This window comes from Paramormyrops kingsleyae, chromosome 17 (assembly GCF_048594095.1).
Source record: "Paramormyrops kingsleyae isolate MSU_618 chromosome 17, PKINGS_0.4, whole genome shotgun sequence".
Lineage (NCBI taxonomy): Eukaryota > Metazoa > Chordata > Actinopteri > Osteoglossiformes > Mormyridae > Paramormyrops > Paramormyrops kingsleyae.
The window spans coordinates 9355062-9379085 of NC_132813.1; the positions used below are offsets into that span (position 1 = coordinate 9355062).

General features: G+C 43.5%; 1 protein-coding gene across 1 annotated transcript in view; it reads left to right on the forward strand.

Annotated features, from left to right (window-relative positions):
- Nucleotides 1-24024, forward strand: part of prkd2 (protein kinase D2) — a 41721-nt gene that overhangs the window by 2346 nt on the left and 15351 nt on the right. The window contains exons 2-3 of the mRNA XM_023813777.2: nt 21679-21817; nt 23637-23768. Of these exons, the coding sequence (XP_023669545.2) occupies nt 21679-21817; nt 23637-23768 (271 nt within the window). The remainder of the gene's footprint in view (nt 1-21678; nt 21818-23636; nt 23769-24024) is intronic.

Genomic DNA, 24024 nt, shown 5'->3' on the forward strand with positions numbered 1-24024 from the left:
TCACCTCCCCTGCTGGCGGCACTGGGAGAGCGGTGGGGGGGGGGGGTGACCAGAGGACGTCCCCTTCTGTGTTTTTATGCTTGGGTGCCTGGGGGGGGAGGGGCTACTCCGAGCTTGTTTTGGTGCGGACATGCTAGTCGAAGTGAGTTTTGTGATGTTAATTCTTTGCTAAACCTGAAGTGAATCTCATGGGTTTGTTTTGGTGTCTGAAAAGGGTCCTGAGGGCTACATCCCTGAAATCAGTTAATCACCACACCCAACCTTCACGCCCTGAAAGACTCTGGGAAGCTGGTTGGGTTTTCAGGATGAACAGAAGATTTCAGACACTATGTCGAGGTCTGAATGCTGGAATTTAAAATTGGAATTGAAAATTTAAAAAGTGAAAAAAACACATATTAATATAATTTCATGCTGAAGTGCTCACTGCACTGGGTGTTATCAAGCACATGATGGGGAGTTAAAATGTGAGAACATTTAGCAGAGCAAAGGAATCTTGCATTTTCATCGAAAGCGATTGGCAGGCATGTGTTAGCCTGTTGTTACTTCTCCATATATGGCCAGGCAGCTCACAGACTGAGAGTGAGCAGAACAGCAACACGGTGCTAAATTAGTTAAGAAATATATCAAATCCATCTCAGTGCTTCTCTAGATACTTTTTCACGTCCTTGTCAATGTCTCATTCTCTCAACTTTTGAGAATGTTTACTAATCTTATAATGATTGATGTGTTGATAATTTAGATATAATCATAGATTTGTTACTTCCTAGAGTATTGTAATTGAAAAAGATACTGTATTGTAAGTTTAAAGCACCAGCCTTCCACTCCCCCAGTCTTATTGAGTCACTCAATCACATGTCAAGACAGGTGTGATACTTTTTGTGTGAATATGGAATATATTTATATGCATATTTGTTTACACAAATAGCCACAAATTAGCCCTTGTACCTAAGTTGGCTTCTTGACAGCTGTATGCTTATTACTATCTGGCTCGCTTGTGTGTGTTGCTTTTGGAAAAAAACTTCTGCAAAAGGAACTAAAATGCAAATGAAGAGTTTCCTAATAGCGGCAATACACCCTGGAGGTGATTTATGGTTCAGATGAAGCGAGGTTCGTAGTCATCATGGTGAAGGTGTGACTGGAAGATTATGAAGAGCATATGAGACTTGATTTGTCTCGCCACTTCCAGCTCATTTGTGAGTCGGAGACTGTGGTGTACACACATCAGTATTTTTATCAGAAGTGGATAGCTCAGTTCCAGAAAGTAAAAATCCAGACCAAGATTTTGCTTCAACCAACTAGTTGAGCAGAAAGAGTCACAGTCACTGAGTACTCAACTGGTTGGTTGAAACAAAATCCTGTTCTGGATTTTTACTTTCTGGACCTGAACTATCCACCTCTGATTTTTAATTATTTACTTATTCACCCTTGTTCCTTGGTAGCTAATCTGCGCACCGAAACAGGAATAATGTTATTGTGAATCCCCCCCCCCCGCCCCCCAATGCCCCTCGTGTTTGTTCAGCTAATGTAATACCCTCTCAGCCCTGCAGAATGCTCGCTTGGCTGCCCCCCCCCCCACCGCGCCCCCCCGTCTCAGCAGACAGGCTCAGCATCAGCTGCGCCATTTGGTTCCTCGACACTCAGCTTGTTTTTCTGGGCTTATACACTGTTAAACACATAGAATCTGGTGACGTGCCGAGATCCTGGTTTAGCCTATTGTTTAATCAATCTGCGCAATCATCTAATTAGGGTCAAAGTTATCTAGAGCTTTTCCCAAGAAGCACATTATGTATGGAGGGGTACAGCCTGGGTGGGACAGCCTTCTGCCAGAGGGTTCCCTCGCCACCCTCCCCCTTGAAATGTTTTTACAATTTGACCGCTGCCTTATATTTCCTGCATTGTGTATATATATATATATATATATATCACCAAGCGCCATCTGCTCATTGTGTTTAGCAGTTCTGAAGCTCTGTAAATATTGCTCTATTTCCACACTTAGGGCTCAGATTTTTGTTATCTGCGATGATTACCACTGATAAAAGACACAGTGCTATCAGAGTGACAGCTGTCTTTTACGTGATTTTTAAGCTCTTGTAGCTTGCCTGTTTGCTGGTAGCGAAAGACGTGCAGATTCTCCAATCAGCAAAACCTCACCTTTGTGACATCTTGTCAGAAGCTGCATGTAAAGAAGCTGATTGGTCAGGTCAGGAGTATATCTGGGGAACACTGTGCCTTTGGGGGCCATAGGGGACAGTGAGCTAAACAATCGTTAAATATCACAAAGCCTGTGGAGGGATTACAGTCCTATTGGGGCCACATTACCTTTCTTAATAATCTCTGCTGTCAAGAACTGTCCGTACCTCGCTAATTTATCAACAAACACGCCGAGCCTGCTTTGCATTAATGAAGTATGTAATCATTGATTATGTTGGGAAGATGGAAAATGACACTAGATTCTTCACCAGAAAATGAACTTTTCATCAGATGACCCTTTCAGTTTTAGAGCAGGATTCATAATGTCTGAACAAATTACTCCGAAACAACATTTGATAACTACATTTTTATTCTGTGGCGTTTTAAGTGACTAAAAACTCCGAATTTAAACACTGTTTCTGAAGAAATGTACCTCATTTAACTTGTGTGGCTACAGTTACTGGTTGCTAGGAGATGAGGTCACATAGGTGATTTGCTGATCAAAATTCCATTCAGGATTGCAGTCATGATTGAAATGGTAGCAATATATATATTACAGCTCTATCGGAATGTCTTGTGTGAAACAGGTAAGTCGTCTTTTTTGCAACAATTTCTCTAGCACAGGGTAACCTGGAGCCTATTCCAGGAAGCACAGTCGCAAGGCTGGCGTGCGTTCCAGACCGGACACACTCGGGCTGTGGTTTGCGTGTTCCCTAATTTTTGAACCTACAACCTTTGCATAGTTAGTACAATGTCTTGCTTGTTGAACTACTGAGGCTACAATGCAATTTAGTCTAATTATATGTCTTTGTAGTAGGGGATGGAAGCCACACAGAAAGAACCTGTGCAGCACAAGGTATTCATGCAAATTCCACTCACACGGAGTGGAGCTGAGTTTCTGCAGTCCTGAAGGTGTCAGGCTACAGTCTCACCCACAGAATCCTTGGACCCCTTCGACATTTATTTTTGTAGTTATTTTCGGGTTTTCCCAAAAGCTGTTTTGTATTTCCATGGACTGGATGTTACTAAAAAGAACATCAATAAGCCCCTTTTTTTTTCCCCCGGATATTTTTCTTCATCAGTGCCTACTCCCCCTAAACGACTTTCCCCTCAGACTCACCCACCTGACATCTGCTGCTCTTATGGCAGTGCTTCCCAATCCGGTCCTCGGGGACAGTCCACTACCGGGAGCTGAGAGGGAGCAGAAATGCGTGCTGTCTGGGAGGGAGCAAAAACATGGACCGTCTGGAGGTCCCCAAGGACTGGGCTGGGTAACACTGTCTTATGGGTTTAATTTCAGACGGTAACTGAATTTCTGACAAACTCGTTAGCTGCGCTGGAGGTGACGTCACAAAAGTACCCTTGTCCCCTGCGCCCTGTGCCGGCTGAAAGGACTACACCTCATGGCTAGGGAGAGAGAGCCTTGCTGGTGCATGGGGGCAGGGTTGGGGAGGGGTGGGGGCAGGGTTGGGGAGGCTAACTTACCCCCCTTCTCTTGCATAACCCCACTCAAGCTTATCCACCAAAAAAAAAAAAAAAACAGCCCTGTGTGATTTCCACCTCCGTGTTGGAATGCTTGAGAAAGCAAGAACGTTCCGGATCTCCTGTTTACTAACCTCAGCAGTGTTACATTAGGGCTGCACCGTGGGTGTGTTTAGACGGATGGTTCTGATAAAACCACATCCTGAAAGTGGTATTGTTGTTATTATAATAGTAGACACCTTCATCCAAAATGCACTGAAATAGCTTACAGCACATCGATTTGTTTATTCAGACCAGCGTGTTCTACTGGGGGCGATACAAGGGAAGTAAAAGTTTGTTTAAATGATGGAACTGATTCTGGTGTTCCGGGAGTGGGTGACATCGAAATACTTCGCCTTCCGAAAACACCAACCAGTAATCATGGGCACACTTTGAAAAAGATACATGCTTAAAGAATTACCCGATACTGGGATTTGTGGTTGAATTTTAGATGCTATTTGTTGGATGATTCTGACAAATCCAGTTTGCTAATCTCCCTCATTGATCCTCGCAGACTTGCATTTATCTCAGATATTCTTTGCTTGTTTAGCGTATTAGGCGTTTGTGCATTTAATGCAGTAATGAGAAACCACTGCTTCACCTGTCTTTGTGTGGTCAGCACGTACAACAGTGGTGACACAACACCAAACACGGCAGAACCGGAACCGACGCCATCTGCTCTGCACATTACCCCGGTGCACGTGATCTTTACCAAGCCCAAAAACGTGAGCCGATCCTTCTTCCCCGACCCTGCTCCACTCGCACCACACCTCCATGCAGTAGACAGTAACACTCCCGTAACACGATGCACTTCCACAAACAGTTGCTCCTAATTTGCATCAGAGCGGAACAGAGGTTCGTATTTCCTGACTTTGCGTTCTCTATTAGCAACGGCGCTGCATTACATTTGACTAGTCAAAACGGCTGTTGATCATGTCGGCGTTCCAGCGGGAAGAGGAAGGCAGGAGAGAGGTCGCTTAGGTCGTGCAATTAGGGCAGAGCTGGGGTGCAGCACATTTGGTCAGATATGAGATATGCTGATCGCTCAGTCTTTGTCCGCTTACTTTTTCCGCAACTTTTTCTTAAGATCTAGCCCACATATTTTGCCCATTTTATGGATCCTTCCAACCATGAACTGTCCATATATGTATTCATGTATTAATATGGTCTTCACAAAAATGCTTAAACTAAATATTTATATTTTCCTTTGAAGGCAAGCATGTTGTTTTAAACCCTGCTTGTCTCATTACAGTCAGTGATGTCTAATATGGTTGAGAAGATTATTGCTGCTCACACTGTTTGGTCTGTGCCATTTCGATGTGTTTAGGAGGTTTTCAAGTCAAAAGTCTTCCAACCCTGTTCGTTCTGCATGCGCTTGTCGTTCCTTTTTCTGCTTGCAGCCGACGTGCTTCCTGCAGTCATTCTGCATCAAGGAACACTTCAGGAGAACCTCTACTGATACAAAACACTGTTCAGAAAAACAATATCCTTTGTAAATAAGGTGCGTAGAACATCCTTGGTTGTAGGCCCAATGTGATACACTAGGGTTCGACTAGCCATGCTTTCAGGATGTAGAATTAGCCACTGACTTACAATGGAAGTCAGTGGCTAACTCTTCCTTTGAGCAGTGGCTTAAACTCTAGTCCAGGGTTCTTCAAAGCTGGACCTCGATTCCAAATCCAGGCCTTGTTTTCAGTTCTCCAAGGTAGTTAGTTTAATAATTACTGATTCTGATTGGTCAGAGGCTTCACACCTGGCTTACAGGAAGGCTGGAAAATCAGCAGGGCTCAGACCTTGATTTGAATAATAGGGCTCTAGTCCAATACAACCAGCGATGATCTAGAGCCTCCAGGCGACAAGACTTATTTTTGAAAACATGAAATTCATTAACAATGAAGTAAGAAAAATAGATCATAGTAAAGCTTAATAGTCTTGATTAATGATTAATAGACCAAAAATCCTACTGACTCAGTATAGCTATTATTTGTTGATATGTTTTTTGTTTGTCAGTCTGTTACCTGTTTAATTCTTTATTTGCATCTTTTTATGCGTATATATTTTTCTTCCTTTAAATGTATATCGGTATGGCGGTGGGGAGGGCTGGTTGGTATTTTTTAGCAGGGTCAGTTAATATAACTTTCAACGGTTGTATTGGACGTGCTTATGTTGGCTGCTAGTGTGAAAGTCCCATAAATAAATATTTGGAAAAATAGATCTTAAGAAAAAAAGTTTTTGGACTTTTCTGTACCTACAATAAGAGCTAGTTGAATTGATTTTAAATGTACTTTCATGAGGGATTTGACACACAGGAATCCCCTTGCACACGCAGCAGAAAGCTGCAACAGCGAGCCACAGAACTGCTGATCTCTGTGTCTCATCTCAATCCCTGTGCCTTTCAGAACACAGGGGTCCGATCAGGGTGTTTACTCTTTATTTCTCGTTCGCTTTCTCGTATGTTTATGTCCGCCCTTGCCCTCTGTGTCATACTGCTTGTCTTTATGAGGTCACGGGTTGGTCTTGCTGGGTTTTATTTATGTGAAATGTCAGGGGCCGCGGTCTCTCTGCTGTGACTCATAGGCTGAGCGTCCTCTGACATACAGAGGCACTGGGATACCCGGAGCAGTTTGTCATTGATAAACAGACTGTTAAACTCGCATCGCCAGAAATACAGTCAGTCCCCCGGTTAAGATGGTCCGACTTACGGATAACTCGTTCTTACGAACGGACCACGTCAAGCCTTTTATATAAAAAATCTGAGTTAATTGCAAAGGATAATAATAACAAATGCATGCACTACTTTGAGACGTTTGTGAAAATGTGCAGCTTCAGTGGCTGGACATACATTACTGTATGTCGTTACTTTTATTATAACTATTATCATCATCATCATCATGTACTGTATTGTTTTTCTGACTTAGCTACAAGTTTGACATAAAGAGAGACTTAGGGAACGGCTGTGGTTCATGTCCTGCGGGATCCCTGTAATAAGAAATGTAAGACTGAAAAGGCCTGAGCAGAATGAATGGACAGGAGGCCGACACAAAGGATAATGCACAAAGCCAAAGGTTGTGTGTTTGTCCTGTCATCCATAAACCAGTTTCCGTCGCAAGGCAGAAGCCTTCAATTGTGTCGAAATGCAATTATCCTTCCAACTGGGTAGCTATTTCAGACAACAAAGGATTACATTATATCAATAGTGCTGGCAATAGACTGAATTATAGGAAGGCGTAAAATGTTCAACTTGAAGAAAGCTAAACAAATTCCATTTTTATCCATCCATCCATCCATCCATCCATCAATTCATTCATTCTTTCATTTGTTAATTTTTAATGGAGAATACACTGAGTCTGAGGGTGGCTTTCAGTCTATCATCTTGGTTTAAGGAGAAGCTACAGTTCATTTGAGTTCAGATTCTCAGAACCAGCTTACTGCCTGTTTTGCCTCGATGGAAAGTGTTTACATGCTGGAAAAGCAAACACACGCACGACACGTTGACTGGGATCTGACTGCGTGCCTTGTCCTTCTAGGGAACAACAGAAGAATGAGAATGATTTATTTTTTGTGGGTGTGGCCCTGCTGACTGATTGGGTGTGGCTAGAAAAAAATGCAGTTCTTTGCAGGTGCTGACGTAAAAGGGGGTGACGACATGACTTTTGAGCAAGTGGACGTCCAGTGGGACAGCCGGCCCTCTGATGATTCCAGCAGGAAGTAACCAACCCAGCTGCCTGGAACTCTGTTACCTACAGTATTTCAGCCTAGAGTTATAGGTATTTAGCTAAAATGGATTCTGTATATAGAGGCCCTTCCCTCACAATCACTTATGAATAAGTGGAACTGTATTTCCAGTGTTTGAAATAATGCTTTATTTATCATTTGCACAACTGCAGACACGTTAGGGCTTATTTTCACAAATTCCATCTTGATCTCTATTGAGAGACACACATATAGTACTGTGGAAAAGTCTTAGGCAGTCAAAGAAAATGTTTATGACTATTTATCTTGGAAGTGTGCATGTATTTGCTTTGAAAAACACAATATAACATTATAATATATACAAATTAACAATACATGCAATAAAAGACTGTTCTCAGTGTTGGACGGCTAGATAAACTTCACTTCTCCCCAGGGACACCTCAGCCATTCCATCAATGCATTAAATTTCTCCTTCAGCTCAATTAATTGATTTGATCTGTTAAATAACTCAATAAGGTATTGATTAGCCAAATGAGGTGGTGTAGTGGTTGAGTCAAAAAATATATGGGTTTACTGGGCAGTTGCTGCAAATACTGCGGTGATTTTAAGAGAGGTTTTGAAATGGCTAAGCTGACACACTTTGACAGACATAATATCATAATTTTACACCGACATGAAGATCATTTAAACACCATTTTCAATGACTGCGTAAGACTGTACAGTACCTGTCGGAGCCAGCGTGGTGCCCTAGGCGAGCATCAGCGATGGCGCCCCCTGTCCAAGGCAAAGTGAAACTGACAGGCCAGACAGGCCCCCTCAGAAGCTGGCACCCTGGGCAGCTGTCAGTCACCTATAGGATTGACTGGCCCTGGAACCTTTTATGTACAGCTGAGAGTGAAGCCTGGGGTCTGAGCCCAGGGTCAGCCAACTATCTGTGGGCCCTGGAGCATTTTGAGGGGTTAAGGGCCTCGCTCGAAGGCCTAATGGACATGTGACTAAGCTGCCAAGGGTGGGGTTCAAACCAGCGAATCACAGGCAGAGTAGCCTAACCCGCTGAACCACACATGTACCATTTTCTCATTTTTTTGTTTATATGTTTATATGTATATATATCACCTGGGTTGTTCCCTTCCTTGCGTCCGTAGCCTCCGGGATAGGCTCCAGACTCCCCGCGACCCTGAATAGGACAAGCGGTTACAGGAAATGGATGGATGGATGGATGGATGTATATATGTCTTTATTTATCTTGTCTTATCTATATTAAGATGATATTTAGAAGCAAAATCCGCCCATGTCAATAATATGGGTTGTCCATCCTCATGCCTGTTCATGAATATTTTCGCAGACAGAGACTAGGCAGGATCAACGATTATGGTTCAGTTATTCGGACTTCCCGCTTACTGGTTGACCTGTGTGTAGTTAACCAGCCCATCTGGCAGTGAGTTCGGGACCCGACAGGAGAGGCTGGCTTTTTCGTCTCCATATAGAGACCGCTTTGTGATTTGTGAAGAAAAAGGACCAGGAAGTCCAGCTGATGGGAAACATAGACACCAAGGGCAGTTAGAGATGAAAAAAGGTGAAAACAAGATTTGAAAAAGAATGGCTTGTCAGTGGACACACATGGCACTGCTAGAGCGGCTGCAGAAGCACGGCTGGACAAAGAAGCCACTTCAGCGTGTGGTTTGTTATTGTAGCGCCTTGCGCAAAAGTGACGTCTTTGCGAGTAAATGAGGCCGACGGATTTATAGGGCAAACGGAGAGCATTCAGTCTACAAAAGACGGAAATAGGGAGTCGGGAGAGTGACTGTGGGGAAGAGACATGCGTGGAGGTGGGTGGAGCGGGAGGGAGGAGTCCACCAGGTCACAATGAGGCCATTCAGCAGCACAGTGTTACTGCCAGTGGGGGAGGGGGGGTGTGTTTACGCAGTTCTGCTCCTTCCTTCCGCCCCGGCCTCCTCCCCTCCCACTTCCACAAGTGATGAATCAAGTTGCTAGGAGCCACAGAGACGCCCTGTTATCACTCCCCACTGTAGCGGTCGCTTTAACGCCACCTGGTCTCCAATCCGGGGCCCCCCAGGCCCACCTTAAGCCCAACCAAGCCCCCACTTTACTGCTAGCAAATGGGAAAAGTTAAAAACAACCTGCTTTGACTGAGGTCCCGTCTGTGCCCTGGCAGCTAAGCCTGTTCTGCTACAGCCTCAGATTAACCACTCAGGTGGGTATTTATTGATAAATTGAATCAGATTGAAAATTCAGATGGAGTCCCCAAGTGACCCCTGTGATGCGACTGGTTTTTAGTAAACTCTGGAAAAAGTCCAGCTCTTTATCTCTGAACAGGGTTCATTTATGGCAGGAGTGTAATCCATCCATCCATCCATACCTATTATTAAGTACAGGGTTGCAGTTGGAGGGCAGTAAAGAAATACAGTGGACTGAACCTCAAAAGGGGTGATGCAGTGGTTAGTAATGTTGCCTCACTCCCCTGGACCAGGGTTCGAGTCTCCACCATGGCTCCATGCGTATGGAGTTTGCATGTTCTTCCCGTGTCATCATGGGGTTTCCTCTGGGTGCTCCGATTTCCCCTCACAGTCCAAAAAACATGCTGAGGCCGATTAGAGTTACCATGTTGCATGTGCGAGTGAACGGTGTGTGAGTGTGTTCTGTGATGGTTGGCACCCCATCCTAGTTTGTTTCCTGCTTTGTGCCCACAGGCTCCAAACCTCCTGTGACCCTAAACAGGATAAGTGGTTACAGAGAATGGGTGGCTAAAACTCAAAGAAGTAACACTGGTACTAAAATGATAACATACAGTGATTAAAAATTCCTACATTGCTACTTGCCTATGTTACACTGATGATTCTACTGCTTCCTCTCAGGTCAGGGTTATATTAACAGGGAATTCTTATATTACATTTACGTGCTACTAAGCTAAAGGTTTTTTTTTAACTACCGGAGGATTGGCCTGCTTCATCCAATGTGGCCTGGATGTCAGTGTGTGTCCTGTCCCAGGGGTTAGACAGGGTTACGCTGGAATGCAGAGAATAGGTGTGTCTTCTTTGTGTCGCTTCACACGACAATCCAGTTTCTTGTGGAGTTTTCTAAGCGGCCAGTGGAATGTTGCTGTTAAAAGAGCAGAACGGGAATAGCACTCTGATCACTTAGAGCTTTCCATGGTCTCCGCAGTTTGGCATTCTGTCAGCCTGGGAGGGAGTTGAATTGAAACGGACGGGCAAACCTTCTCTTACATGTGTTACCAACTTATAAAACTATCATTCTTGACAGAGCTCCTAGCAAAGGCGTCATTGTTGGTAACACTTTTCTTGAGGGGACACGGATAATGTAGTAGTACACTCTTACTTAATGTATTGATTAACCAAAAACTGTTAGTTAAGTACTGATTCCATGTTCGTTCTTCGTTAATCAATCATAATGGCTTGTGTATATCATGCAGTTACTACACTCAGAAAAAAGGGTACCAGTTTGTGCCTTTGTTTCCCACTGGGGTGGTTAGTACCTTACAATTGTGTACAGAAGTGGTACAGAAAAGGTACAGAAATGGACTCCCCAAGGTACAAACAACATTAATGTACCCCGATGGTACAAAAATGTTCCTCAGAGTCCATTTCTGTACCTTAAAAGGTACATTTACCTACAGCTAAGGGTACAATTGGCAGACCCTACAGGGTACAGCCCCAGTGACAAGCAAAGGTACAAATTGCTACCCTTTTTCTGAGTGTATATATGTCATGATTTGTACTTCAGTAATAAGTGAGTTACTAAGGTACTTGTACCTTCTCCAGTAAAGTGTTACTATACTGTTTAGCCTTTTAATACGTAGCAATTAGTAAATGACAGCATAAGCTAATATTAGTTAATGTTGCAGATTTTATCTGTAAATGGTTCTGCTTTTTGAGGCTCTCTAGTGCTATTATGAGTCGGGGTGTGTTTGATGGTGCGTATACACTGCACGCTGGTTAGCTGTTTGTGCGTGACCGAGCTTTACATACTTGTGCGCGTGTGTCAGCGCTGTTGCCATGCAGGATGCTGCAGAGCACATGACGCCTTTGCTAGGAGCCTCAAGATGAGGAGGGTTTAGTTTGTCTAGCTTCTAGCACTCCCATCATGCTCTTCTCCCACGACATCAATTTGACTATTATGATGTCATAATGATGACAAATTAATCTTCACACCCACACATTTTTTATCATTAGTTATTGATTTGTAGATCAAATTTTAGGAGATGTACTGCCACAGAATGCCTGAAAAGTGTCATATTTACCATAATTAAAAGTCTAGCTGAGTATCAAATGAATATTACAGAATTTAGACTGGAGCGTCTAAGTAATATGCCCCAAACTAAAGTTGAACATACTGTAATTTAGCCAGAGACACAAGCTCTCACTTCCCCTTTGTGAAAACAGAGACAATGACAAAAAAGCAGCCAGTAAAAGGGAACATCCGCCAAACACAACCCTCCTGTGAATTTGAGCTTTTGATGCACCCACAGCGATGCAAACAGGAAGGCGCGCAGAAGCCCTGCGCACGGCTGGTGCTGCGGGCCTCTCTGGGCCCTCGGCGTGACGGCACTTCTGCGGACATTGTGTGCCTCCACGTCCTGCTGTTTGTCTCTGACGTAACGCTTCCCGTCAGCCCGCAGGCCCCAAGGCCCTCACCTAACTATCCTCCCAATTCCAGGAGCTAATCAGGAGGCTTCCTGCTTGCTGGAATATTCTTGTTGATGCGAACATGGTGTTTTTATCACTACAGAAACAGGCCTTTGGCAAAGCTTAGCTTTATTGCGGTTAGCTAAAAAGGGGTCCAACTTTAAATCCTTACATTCTGTAACTCATTCATAGCTAAGACTTCTTTTTAACACAATTATTAACCTGGAGTGAAGTCCAAACCTGTAGCAACAGAATTCCTACTGTGATGTATTTTGTCTCGACTTTACACGCCCCATGTCTGTCTCTTGTTTTGACCCTTGTATTTTTAATGTGTACCACTGTGTTGTATTTTTCTTTTGACATTGCTGGCCAATCCCTGTTTTTCCTGAAAAAGAGGTTTTTCTTCCTTAAAAATCTGACATTTTTTTGCCCAGACCCCCATTTTACCAGGTTCTGCTCTCATGACATGACAGTCTCACGGTGCCATTAAATAGAAGCACTTCGCTGAATGAAAGCATATTCATAATGATTGCAGAAGTGCTATGTGATTTTTGCCATCCCGGCTAGCTAACAATAGCACTGTGGCCAAGTATAGCAGGATCCTGTTGGATATCGGGGCATGGGAACAACCAGTCCGGAACCAAAACATGCAGCCGACAGTGAACTATGACGGCAAATGAGCTGCTTATACTCTACCTTGCAGTTCCAGTATGGTGAGGGACACTCCCAAGATTTGTACAGTTTAGGAGTCCAGCTCATCATTCGTATTCATGCCAGCCCTACATGATTGGAGTACATTACCTAAGTGGTTGGATCATGCTGACGGAATTAAACATTACGGCTTTTCTGTGAAGTGATTGCTTGAGCACCTTCATGTTTACTTTCGTCGATGTCAGTGAGACTGCCCTTCTCCCACAACTCTTTTGGTTGCGATGCGCCAGAAATGCTTTAGGGAATCAGTTGAAGATATCCCGCATTCCTACTATCTTCTTTGCCGTCGCTGGGGTCTCACTAAGCTATTAGTAACAGCTCTGGGGAAAGGCCTTTTCTTTTGGGGAGGGCAACACGTAATAGGGTCTGAAATCAGCCACAGATATGTGCTAATGAAGGTACCATTCTGACGTCTTTGCAACCTCCCTCTTCGAACCCCGCAAATCAAGTGCTTTCACTTCCTGCCAAGATCTCCTTGGCAACGTCTTAAGAAACCCCCTTAAAGGCGTTCCCGTGAAATCAGTGAGTCTCTACAGAGTTTTGTGTTCACCTACCAAAGCAGGGATCATTCTTAAGATGTGGCCGGGAGATAAATAACAGTAAATAACTGGCTGTTTTCGTCTCTCCTGAGTAGGGCGCTGCTAAATCACGCGTCTGCTGGTAGGAATCGTACTATCGACAGACAGCGGTGCCCACATCTCACACGTCACGCCGGTTTGGACACTAACAAGTTGGCTGGCTTTGAAGGACGGCACAGGCCGGACGCTTGGTCGCGTTCTGTCAGACAGGTTCTGCTACAGCAGAGCTCAAAAGCCAGGTAACAGATGGACATTTTGTTGGCCCGTGTTGTTTAAGGAGTGCTGCCATCACACATTAGGATGAGAGGAAACAGGCTGAGGGGCTTGTCAGCTCAGGAAAGCCATCAACAGGACATCAAGTAGCCTCTTCTCAGAGGAACCGTGATTAAGCCCAGGACCCAAGCGAGCGCTGGCTTGGTGTCTGGGATGGACTCTCAGAATCTCCCTGCAGCTCCTCTTGGGATCTTCTGGTTTTCATCAAGCTGCATCTGTTAGATCATCTCTCAGGGTCAGTGTTTCTATAGTTACTTCTCCACACCCATTCCATCCTTCTACATCACTGCTACGGTTTTGACACCTGTGGTAAAATGAGGAGCAGTGAAATAACACCGGAATAATACCTCAACATTTTTTTTAACCCAGAAATAGTCAGCCACCATATGTAAATTTTGATCTTTACGGAGCAGAGTGTATGCTTTGGAGTCTTTTATAGAAATGAATTCATTGGCTGTTGCAAGTTTATCATGAAAAATGCAAATCACACCGATGGCTTTGGCTGGATACATTGGTAGAGGATGTTCAATGCAGGTTATCTGGAACTATGGGAAATGTAAGCCCCGCGTCAACCTTTGCATGACAAATGCTTGGGTGCGACTTCTGCGATCTTATCTTGAAAGTGGACGCTTCCTCATTCACAATCACTTCTGTAAACATAATGGTCCAGGATTCCCCCAAGCTTGTGACTAAAACAAGACCACTCTCTGGTTGCGTGTGGTCTTGATTCGCACCGTGTGTATGCACGTACGTATTTATGCCATTCCGGAAATATGGAAGCACACAAAATCGTGTGTCAGCTGACGGTGTTTGAATACAACCGACTGGAAATTCAGGCTGCGTACAGCGATGACATCACGCTGCCTCCCTCAACACCCCTTCCCAGTGATCCATGCAAAGATCTGGTGATTTGTTTGCTTTCCATAAATGTTTCCGTGGTGATTTCCATTCTGTGCTGACTCCTGTGTTGAGAAACCCGCGTCCATCTCGGGGTGCGTGGATTACGACATGCGGATGCCCCATAGATGAAAATAATGGCCGTCTAATAATCACAAGCTCCTGTTGGGATCGTGCCGAATTAAAAATGTACTTTCCTGAACCAACTTGTTAAGAGCAATATGGTGTGTATTATTGGTAAGAGCCAGTTAGTAGTTTATGTTCATCAATGGTGCACCCTGGGATAATTACCTTATGAAAAGTGTGCTGTGGCAGGAATTAGGTTGGAAAACGCGGCTACAAAATATGTGCCCTGGCTGGAGAATGGTGGCTCTTGTATGCTTGATGAACCGTGCCAAATAATCTTAAAAAGGGAGTGAGTAAGTAACTTCCAAAAAAGGACAATAAAAAGCACATGGGTCCTCCCCCGCCCCCCCCCCCCCCCCCCCCCCCGAAATCCACATTTTCCCGTGTTTCTACTTTGTGGATGATTGAAACACCAGGATACTGTACTGCTGAGAAGGGACTGGTGAAAGAACAAATAACAAATAAAAACAAAAAACAAACAAAAAAAAAGCAAAAAATTAAGCTTTGGTGCTTATGGTGTCATTTCCCTGTAATTAGGGCATGTGAGCTTAGTCAGACGTCTCAGCGGCTTAGCTGAGGGTGCAGGCTAGGCTGCTTCACACGGAGGTTCGGTCAGGTGATACCTCAGGCTAGACCGCCGCGGCAAACGCGCAGACAAAAGGCAGGCTAAGGCACCGGCTACTTCCCTGCCAGCGCAGCCGAGTGTGGCGTCCGTGTGTGAGAACAGACAACAGGATTGCATTTCAGCCCACTGTTCCTGCATATCCGGGCCTAAGTGTGCGTGTGTGTGTCTGTCCTGGTAGCAGATTCTTTTTTGTTGCTGGTTTGCCGGACACTCTGTGATCGGCTAGTTGTGTCTGTTCGTGGTTGGATCGGGCCTTAAGCGTGTTTGTGTGTGTGCCTGTGTATGTGTGCAGGTGCAGCAGTGATGTTTTATATTTAGGACCTGCTACCTCTCCCCCCACCCCCCAGCATTGGACTGTGACCAGCATTCTGACCAAATAACCAACCGGTGAGGCGGCAGCGAGGGTGGAGCAGGACCTGGCGGGTCCACTGGGAGGGAGAATAATCCCCCTTTGTCCGGCTTTGGCCGGGCGAATGCAGGGCAGAGTGCCCCGTGTGTGTAAATCATTCATGCTCCACGCAGCTCTAATGCTCTGGCCCTTGCGTGGAAGCTGAGCCTCTTCTTCCTGAGCCTCCTCTTCCTGAGCCTCTTCTTCCTGAGCCTCCGCAAAGACCACAACTCCCTTTCCATGTGTTTTTTTTGTTTGTTTGTTTTTGACATTCTAATAGCACCACGATATATCGATTCTCTTTATAATCAGCGATTTAAAGCTTCGAAGCTGTTTCCTAAGTCACTGCACTCAACGCCGATGTGACACTGGACTGGAGGTCTCTTTAGTCTCCAGGTTCACATCATCCATTAACCACCGGTGCTGGTAACAGGCGTTTAGGGAGAAGGGGCGAGTTCCCCATAATAACACAGAGTCAGCAAGGGATTCTTGCCTGTTTTGCTGTTGTTTCAATTTTATTTCTCGTGGTGTGGGATGGCATCCAGGCAGACTGATATCTATAACATCCCTGCTGTTAACATGTCAGGTATACATATTTACTCAGGGGCGTAGGAACCATGGGGGCGTAGGAGACGTGTACCCCCCCCCCCCCCCCCCAATATGTAACTTGGCTTCATTCATCCCCCCAATAAACAAACCATTGCATTTAAATTATTAAGCTGTGTCCCCCCTTCCAATATCAAACTCTCTGCTCTGCTCTCCATATAATAAGGCCATGAAAATATTTAGACTGCAGTTTAGGCTCGTTAGTTTGATTAGAATCATCTGGAAAAAGTCTTATACTCCTAGAGAGAGCTGTAGTTTGTTTTTTGGAGCTAACACTACTGTTTTATCACTTCTTGAAGTGTCACTGTTGCAACAAAATATTAACATCCTTGGGAAAAGGTGCTGTGGCCCTGTTGAGGCTGCTGTTCTGTCGGTAATCAGCCTGCGGTGAATAGTGCAGACTGTCGCTAGTGTCTCCGTTGAACTAGTTCGGTGTTTTATGTCTTTTTTTGCTTTTGGCCTCTGATTTGCTCCGATAAACACAGCCTGCAGGTGATGTGCGTGTACACAGATAGTCTGCTCTAGAGCGTGACCGAGCGTCTACCATCTTTCCTCCTGGTGAAAAGGAGCGTGCTTTTTCGAAGCCTGATCACACGTCGCACCCAACTCAACTTTTAAACTGTTAAACTGCTATTAGCGATGCATCGCTTCTCTTGAACTAGAAGAACTGGCTGGGTAACCTTCCCTGGAAGGGAATGACAGTTATGTAGTATATGTTGACTAAGAATGAGACTGTTGTCCGCAAAGTCCAGGGAGGGTTACAATACCTGATGCCGCATAATACTCTTGATGTTTCTGGATCATCGGAGAAGTAAAATTGACTCGAGGGGGTGCAGCACTCTGTCGGGACGTGAGTCAGGATCACCGGCAGCATAATCACGCTTCATTTTCAGCCGACGAACCACGGTATGATTGGTGTATCCAGGAACGTTGACGCAGTTCATCACTAGGGTTCGCGGTAATGGCTAGTGGTTCGATCACCTCTTTAAGGGTTCTTCTGTTTTTGACACAATCTGGATGCGTGATGAGTAACTCAAGGGGAATGTGGCATTGAAAACCGTAGGGGTTTGGTTCAACCATGACCTGAAACATCACTCAGGTGACATAGCCCAGGTCGGTAAGAATACCTGATGCGTAGATATTGAGGGCCATCATAACAGATTATTTAAGAGCAAATGTACGCTGGGGATACAGTGTTAACGCATATCCTTATGCATATTTTTGCAATATATTTGTCGAGTAGCTATCCAAAATGGTATTTCTATTCTATACATTCTATGGTGCCGCTAATAAAATAAAATGAAATAAAAAATTATAGAAATAGAAACCAATAGGCATCCAGCCCCACTAGTGCTCGGACCCCTAAATATTGTGTAAACATAACCTGTATATCCATTTTTATTTATTTCGTAGAAATGTCGATGAAGATGAAATAGAAGGACACAGACTATTAGCTCATCCGTCCTGCTACGTCAGCTGTGGTGTTTTTACCGAAAGGCGCTGCACCTCATCCTTCCATTACACAGGGAAGCTTGGGGCATCAAAGCAGGTGGTTTGGGGAAGCCGTCAAACTCTGCTGGCGGGAGGGAGTTCGTAGCGCCGGATGCGGCCGCATTGTGAGACGGGCCGGCATCTCGACTCACAGTGCCGGAATTACCCCGTTAGCCCTGTGATGTAGTCAGCATAGCGTGGGGAGGAGGAGCTGTATAATTCATTGGATTCATAGTAATGATTTGAATGGGGAATTCAATACCTGTTGACATTGACTCCTTCAGAAATGGTTCAAAACTGTAACTACGCTTGCTGTAGATGTGAAAAATAAGATATGTGTTACATATAACTAATGTATATACAGGATGTGAGTATATCCTAACCTACAATAAGCATACTCCAACGATAATTGTGGTTTTCTGGAGCCATTTGCAAAATCATTATCAAAATAATTGAATATATTGCATTATAAAATGTAAATAATTCCAGGCTGATACACTGAAATACATTTTATATATTTAGCCATAAACTCTGTTTACTCAGTTTTTTTATTTAAAATTCTAGAATGTTGTGATTAATTATTTACCATTAAATGGAATTTAGGTTTTAATAGGTCGTCCCTGTTGTTTTCTGTTCTAGTAATCTTCATAAAAATACATAATTATTATATCCATACAACTCGCATAGTGCTTATCTAGTACTGGGTGACAATGTGAGTTTATATCCTGTCCCCCAAGACGCACATAGGATTATAGGCAGAGGAACACGCTGGACAGTAAGCCGGTCCATCAGAGGTTAAGGTTATACTATGCTTGTAAATAATAAAATGACAATTGCTATTTTATTTCTTGCCGTGTGCCATGTGGCCAGTAGTTATTATGCCATCTGAGTCCCAGCGAGCAACCGCCAAAATTCCTTTTGATTTCTTGTTACATAATATTAAATGCCACGGAAAATAATCTCATCTTCATTGAGAAGATATTTAGATTTGAAAAGATCGGTAATGTGATATATCAGAGCATCCATTTTGCTATTCAATGCAAATTGGATCGGAAATCTCCGTTGATTTAATTTTTTTAGAACGAACGCAGTTCCAGTTACGTAATCACGGTATGAAAAAAAAGCAGTTTCCTTTATACTTTCCCTGATTAAGAATAAAATGATCTCAGAACCATCCACTGTAGGTTGGAATTCAGTGCGACTAAAAGGGAAGAAGCGGCCACTGCTGGTTTCTCTGTGTGAATGTGGGGAAGAGAATAAAAGGAACTAAAATGGTTTATAAATTGCTCACTGTCGAGTGAAAGAGATTTGACTGATTTAGACTCAGATATGAAACACTCAGTCTTAGCCAAACCACTTTCAGTTACTTCATCCTTGTAGTATTTTCTAGAAGTATAATGGCTGACAACCATGTAACCCAAGTTAATGAAATTCCAACCAGAAGCACCGTGAATTAATTATTTAACAAAAATGTTCATTTTTTCATAGAAATGTACTATAATGAAAAGTGTTATTATTAACAACTGCTTATACATACAATTTATAATTTTCAATTAAGTTGATTGTAGCAAATTTAATTGTTTAGCTACTTTGTCTGAATGGTTATATAATTTTGCATCACTAACTTAAGGACAACACAAAATTCAGATGTTACAAAGAATCAATTTAAATTATAAAGAATCGTTTAAGAATCATTTGGTCAGTGTATGCATTTCTGACATTTATTCAAGCTACTTTGCTATTGGCTGCTTAAATGCAATAGAGGTTTGTTGGAGCAAAGGTCTGTATATTTTGTGTACCCACCAATAATCAGGAGTCAGACATCGTAAAGTGTGAGATGAAACGTAAAGCTGAACAGCAATTGAGCTACTATAGGAGCTTTCTCAACATTTACTGCCATGAAAGTCACAAGGATAGCGAGTGAATTGGACAACAGCAGAATTAGCAGAGCTGCCAACAGCCATAAGCATTGTGGACCCTTGTCATTGTATTCCCTGAAGCTGAAAGTAGAACATTGTGCTGACAAAGCAAAGGTCATGGGTTCAAATCCTGGGGAGCATGCATAATTTGTAACTTTTCCCTCCACTCTGATCTGCTTTGTCAGATAAATGACAAAATGTACATATGTCTTATACCCCTGAAGGAATCTTCAGCTCTATTAAAAAACTGAGGACCATGTGACCTAGTTTAAGAGAAAAACACAAAAACCCAATTTTAGGTGGTGTTCCACGAAGCAGAATTTCTCAGGTAGCTAGGTTAACTTAAGATATAAGTCATGATTGTCCAATAGGAATTATCCTTACAATAATCATCACTTAATCTCCTATTGGACAATCATGACTTCTAGCTTAAGCTTAGGTTAACCCAGCTAACTGAAAAATCCTGCTTTGTGGAGCACCCCCTAGAATAATATAAGTGGGGGGTGCTCCACAGAGCAAGATTTCTCAGTTAGCTGGGATAACCTAAGCTTAAGTTAACCCAGCTAACTGAGAAATCTTGCTTCCTGGAGCTCCTTCCTCGTTTGGTCAGGATCCCTTCATGTGTTGGAATACTGGGTCAACGATTGAGAACTTCTCCCACTCAGTTTCCAACTAATTCCCAAGCACAAACCAGATTCAGTCTCAATATCCGCACATAAAAAACAGTATCAGTAATGAGTGTATGGTAGGCAGCATTAAACTCCATGCTAGGGAAAACTAATTGTTTACTCATATTACCTGCCTTGCTATTAATGGATTGTATCCATAAAATTTAGTGTCTCATAAAATGGATGCTTAGCTCGTTAACACTCATCTGACCCCCCACCCCCCCACCACCAAATCTCTCAAGGGGAAAAAACCCATTGTTGGCCAATGTCCCACACTCTTTCTTCCTCGGTGAGCGGGGAGGCAGTCATTAAATGCACAGCATTAAGTATTGAAGGCCTCCTCCCAGCAAGGGAAGTCTATGTGCTTTTGAGTGACATTATCATAACATGCTGCTTGTGACCTCTGCTGAGAGACATATCAGGTTCAGCGCTCCGCAGTATGTAACAGTACACCGTCACATGATGCTAAACTCTTGTTCATTGGATCTGAATATCGTACAGGGCCAGGTCCGGCAGGGCAGCATGCAGCTTATGGTCAGCATCGTCTAGTGCTTCTGACTGTATATTAGATCTTTCTCTTCATTTCCTATCTGTCGATTAGTTTAAACAATGAGGATAATGAGCGACGTGTCACTGAAGCTGGGGCTTCTGAATGTGCAGATTCGGTTTGTCTTTCAATCCAGCCTGTAGAAAGGCATGTAGTTATTGTTTCTTAAGGAAATGGGGCAGCAGGAAAATGATTTGGGTCCCAGGGGGGAGCCCTGCTGTACTCTCCTTCGAGACCCACTTCAGTGAAAAACCTAGCAGTGTATTTAAGTGGAGAGTCACAGTTACCCTTGTGTTGCTGTCAGGGAATTGAACTTCAAGAAAAGTAGCAGAGTCTCTGCAAAAACAGATGCATTTTCTCAGCATTTTAAAATAATCATTGGGAGGAATTTTGCCCTGAATTTATCTATACATTCTATACGATAATCGCTCCCCCACCCCCCATATCTCCCAGCTGTATTTCTCAAGTGAGGCGCAGCAGAAAATGGTAAATGTACACCTGGAATCATTCTCATAAAAGAAAAAGTGAATAAACACCCATTATTGAACTGAAAACGTTGCCCTGTCTCATAACAGACTGGGGCTACTTGCTCCATGATGCAAATTCTAAGTGTAATTGCTGACCTTCAATGCAAAGAAATGTCTTGTTTTAATGCCAAGAACTGCTATTGATCCTTGATGACTGTGTGCTGGTGGGTGGCTGATGGACTTTGTGAGAATGTGGATTTCTGCCTGTCATTGGATGAGTTATGATGGTTTTCTCTATACTTTCTGCCCGGCAGTTCCCAGAATGTGGATTCTATGGAATCTACGACAAGATTCTCCTCTTCAAGCACGACACGGGCACCAACAACATACTTCAGATGATGAAGAGTGCGGGTGACATCCAGGAGGGCGACCTGATCGAGGTTGTGCTGTCAGGTGGGTGGATACCCTTACCCATATCCGCCTCCTACCCTCCACTTGCATCTTGACTGGCGTTGCATTACAGCACATTACGGTCCTAATGGCTTTCTGATTGTATAGACTCAATCCGGACGTAACCTAACGTCTCTGCAACCAGCAGTCATTTTTCAACGTCAGTCTGACGTGACACGACTAAAAACAACAAAGTAACGAGTCTCAAATCATTCTACATACACACAAATAGTTCAGTCCATCAATCATTTCTGCACCTGCTTATTCAGTACAGGGTGTGGCGCACAAAGAAATTTAGACTTTGTTTTGTAGCAGTGACTATAGCGTATTTTATACATTCTTTTTAACCAATTGCTACAAGGGTGACAGCTGGTAACACGTCAAGTTTCTTTTTTCTTGGAGGGAGTATCTTAAAAAAAAAAGTCAAAAGCTTAGCACTGCATTTCACACAAAACATGTTATTCACACGCCAGTTACCTGCATATGGGAATGTGAATGTGCAGGGGACACTGAAAAAGTTCACCCATATTTATCAGGAACAACATGAGTTTTTCTACTGGGTGGCTCTATGAGTAGGGCTGTTTTATCCTGTCACTTCACCTTCTCCAAGGTTATAGGTTTGGTCTCACATTGTTAGAGACCCCGAACTCCCTGCCACCTAAACACACATAGTACTTCTGTGGCTTCTTTAATAAAGTAAGCAGGGAATATAGGTTATTCATTTATATTGTTTTAGAATAGGTGATTGAGGTACAGTTTTCTGATGTAAGATGTAATTGATGACCCAAATACCCCCCTAAGGCCAATTGATAGTCAGACTTTGTTTGAGCATGATCATGTTCTGGCCAGTTACAGTGACTGTGCTGCATGCTGTCTCTTAGTGTGTTTATCGATATGCCTACTTGACCAGTCTTGTGTTCTTGCGTACCCGTTTGATGTCATCTTCCGTTTCAATATTAAGAACATAGGTATAGAGGATGGTGAAAATCCCTGGATGTCGTTCTTGGCCAGATCTAAATACTAACAATGCATCAGTTACAATCCCATGGTTCATTGCTTCCCAAGTTTGTTCCTGGAAGGCAAGTTAGCAAGAACGCTCTTGCCATGATCCCAAGCATGATCTTTGCGATCTTGGCATTTATGAACACCCATAGCCTCCTTTGTCTCTCATTATCTTTCTTATGTCTCTCAGCTAGTCATTGTGAAGTACAGATATCATGCGAATGTTTTCTTCTCTCTCCTCTCCGTTATTCTGCCAAACTAGTGCAGATGCACAGTCAACCACTAAACCACAGTGCAGCACTCAGTTAAATAAGGTCAATGCAAAGAAGTATTTATTCTACATCTAACCCCAGACCTCAGTTTTCTTGGATGACAAAATCAGAAATTATAGGATCTGTATGGAAGACTTTGGGGAATCATAGACATAGGAAGGAGTGGAGGTATTGTGGAGCCAGAGATCAAAGACACCATGAGTGAGTGTTGATGCCAACCCACTGCATTGCTAGCCTGTCCTCAGCTGTCTTTGGATCTGGCTATGATTGCTTTGCAGACACTCACACGCAAAACATTAGAATCCAACCAGAACATCCATTTACCTCTTCCTTTTTGCTCCCGACTTGGTGAGGTAATGGTGAGGAAGCTAATTTGTGTTTGCAAATCATCTTTGCATGGGTGATGTGCATAAGACACGGACACATAGCCGAATTGAAAATCATGCAATGTGAATTTTAAATAAAACATTACACATCTCCCTCCTCCTGTCCATATCGATCGTCACACACCTGATCGACCCGCTCATTTCCCTCCCTGTTGGCTGCAGCCTCCGCCACGTTCGAGGACTTCCAGATCCGACCACACGCCCTCAACGTGCACTCGTACCGTGCTCCGGCCTTCTGCGATCACTGCGGCGAGATGCTGTTTGGCCTGGTGCGGCAGGGCCTGAAATGCGAGGGTAAAATGCACTGGAAAACCCCACGCCGCCTCTCCTGAACTCTACTTGTCATTCTTTGTTTTTCTGCTCCTCCGGTTCTGTGCTGAAATGGTCCATTTTTATATGCTATACCAGTCAAAAGTTTGGACACAACCACCCATAGAAAGTTTATTTGTACTATTCTCGATATTTTAGAATAATTATAAAGACATCAAAAATATAAAATAACATATTTGTAATTATGTACTGATAAAAAAAAAAAACGTATTAAAGAAAA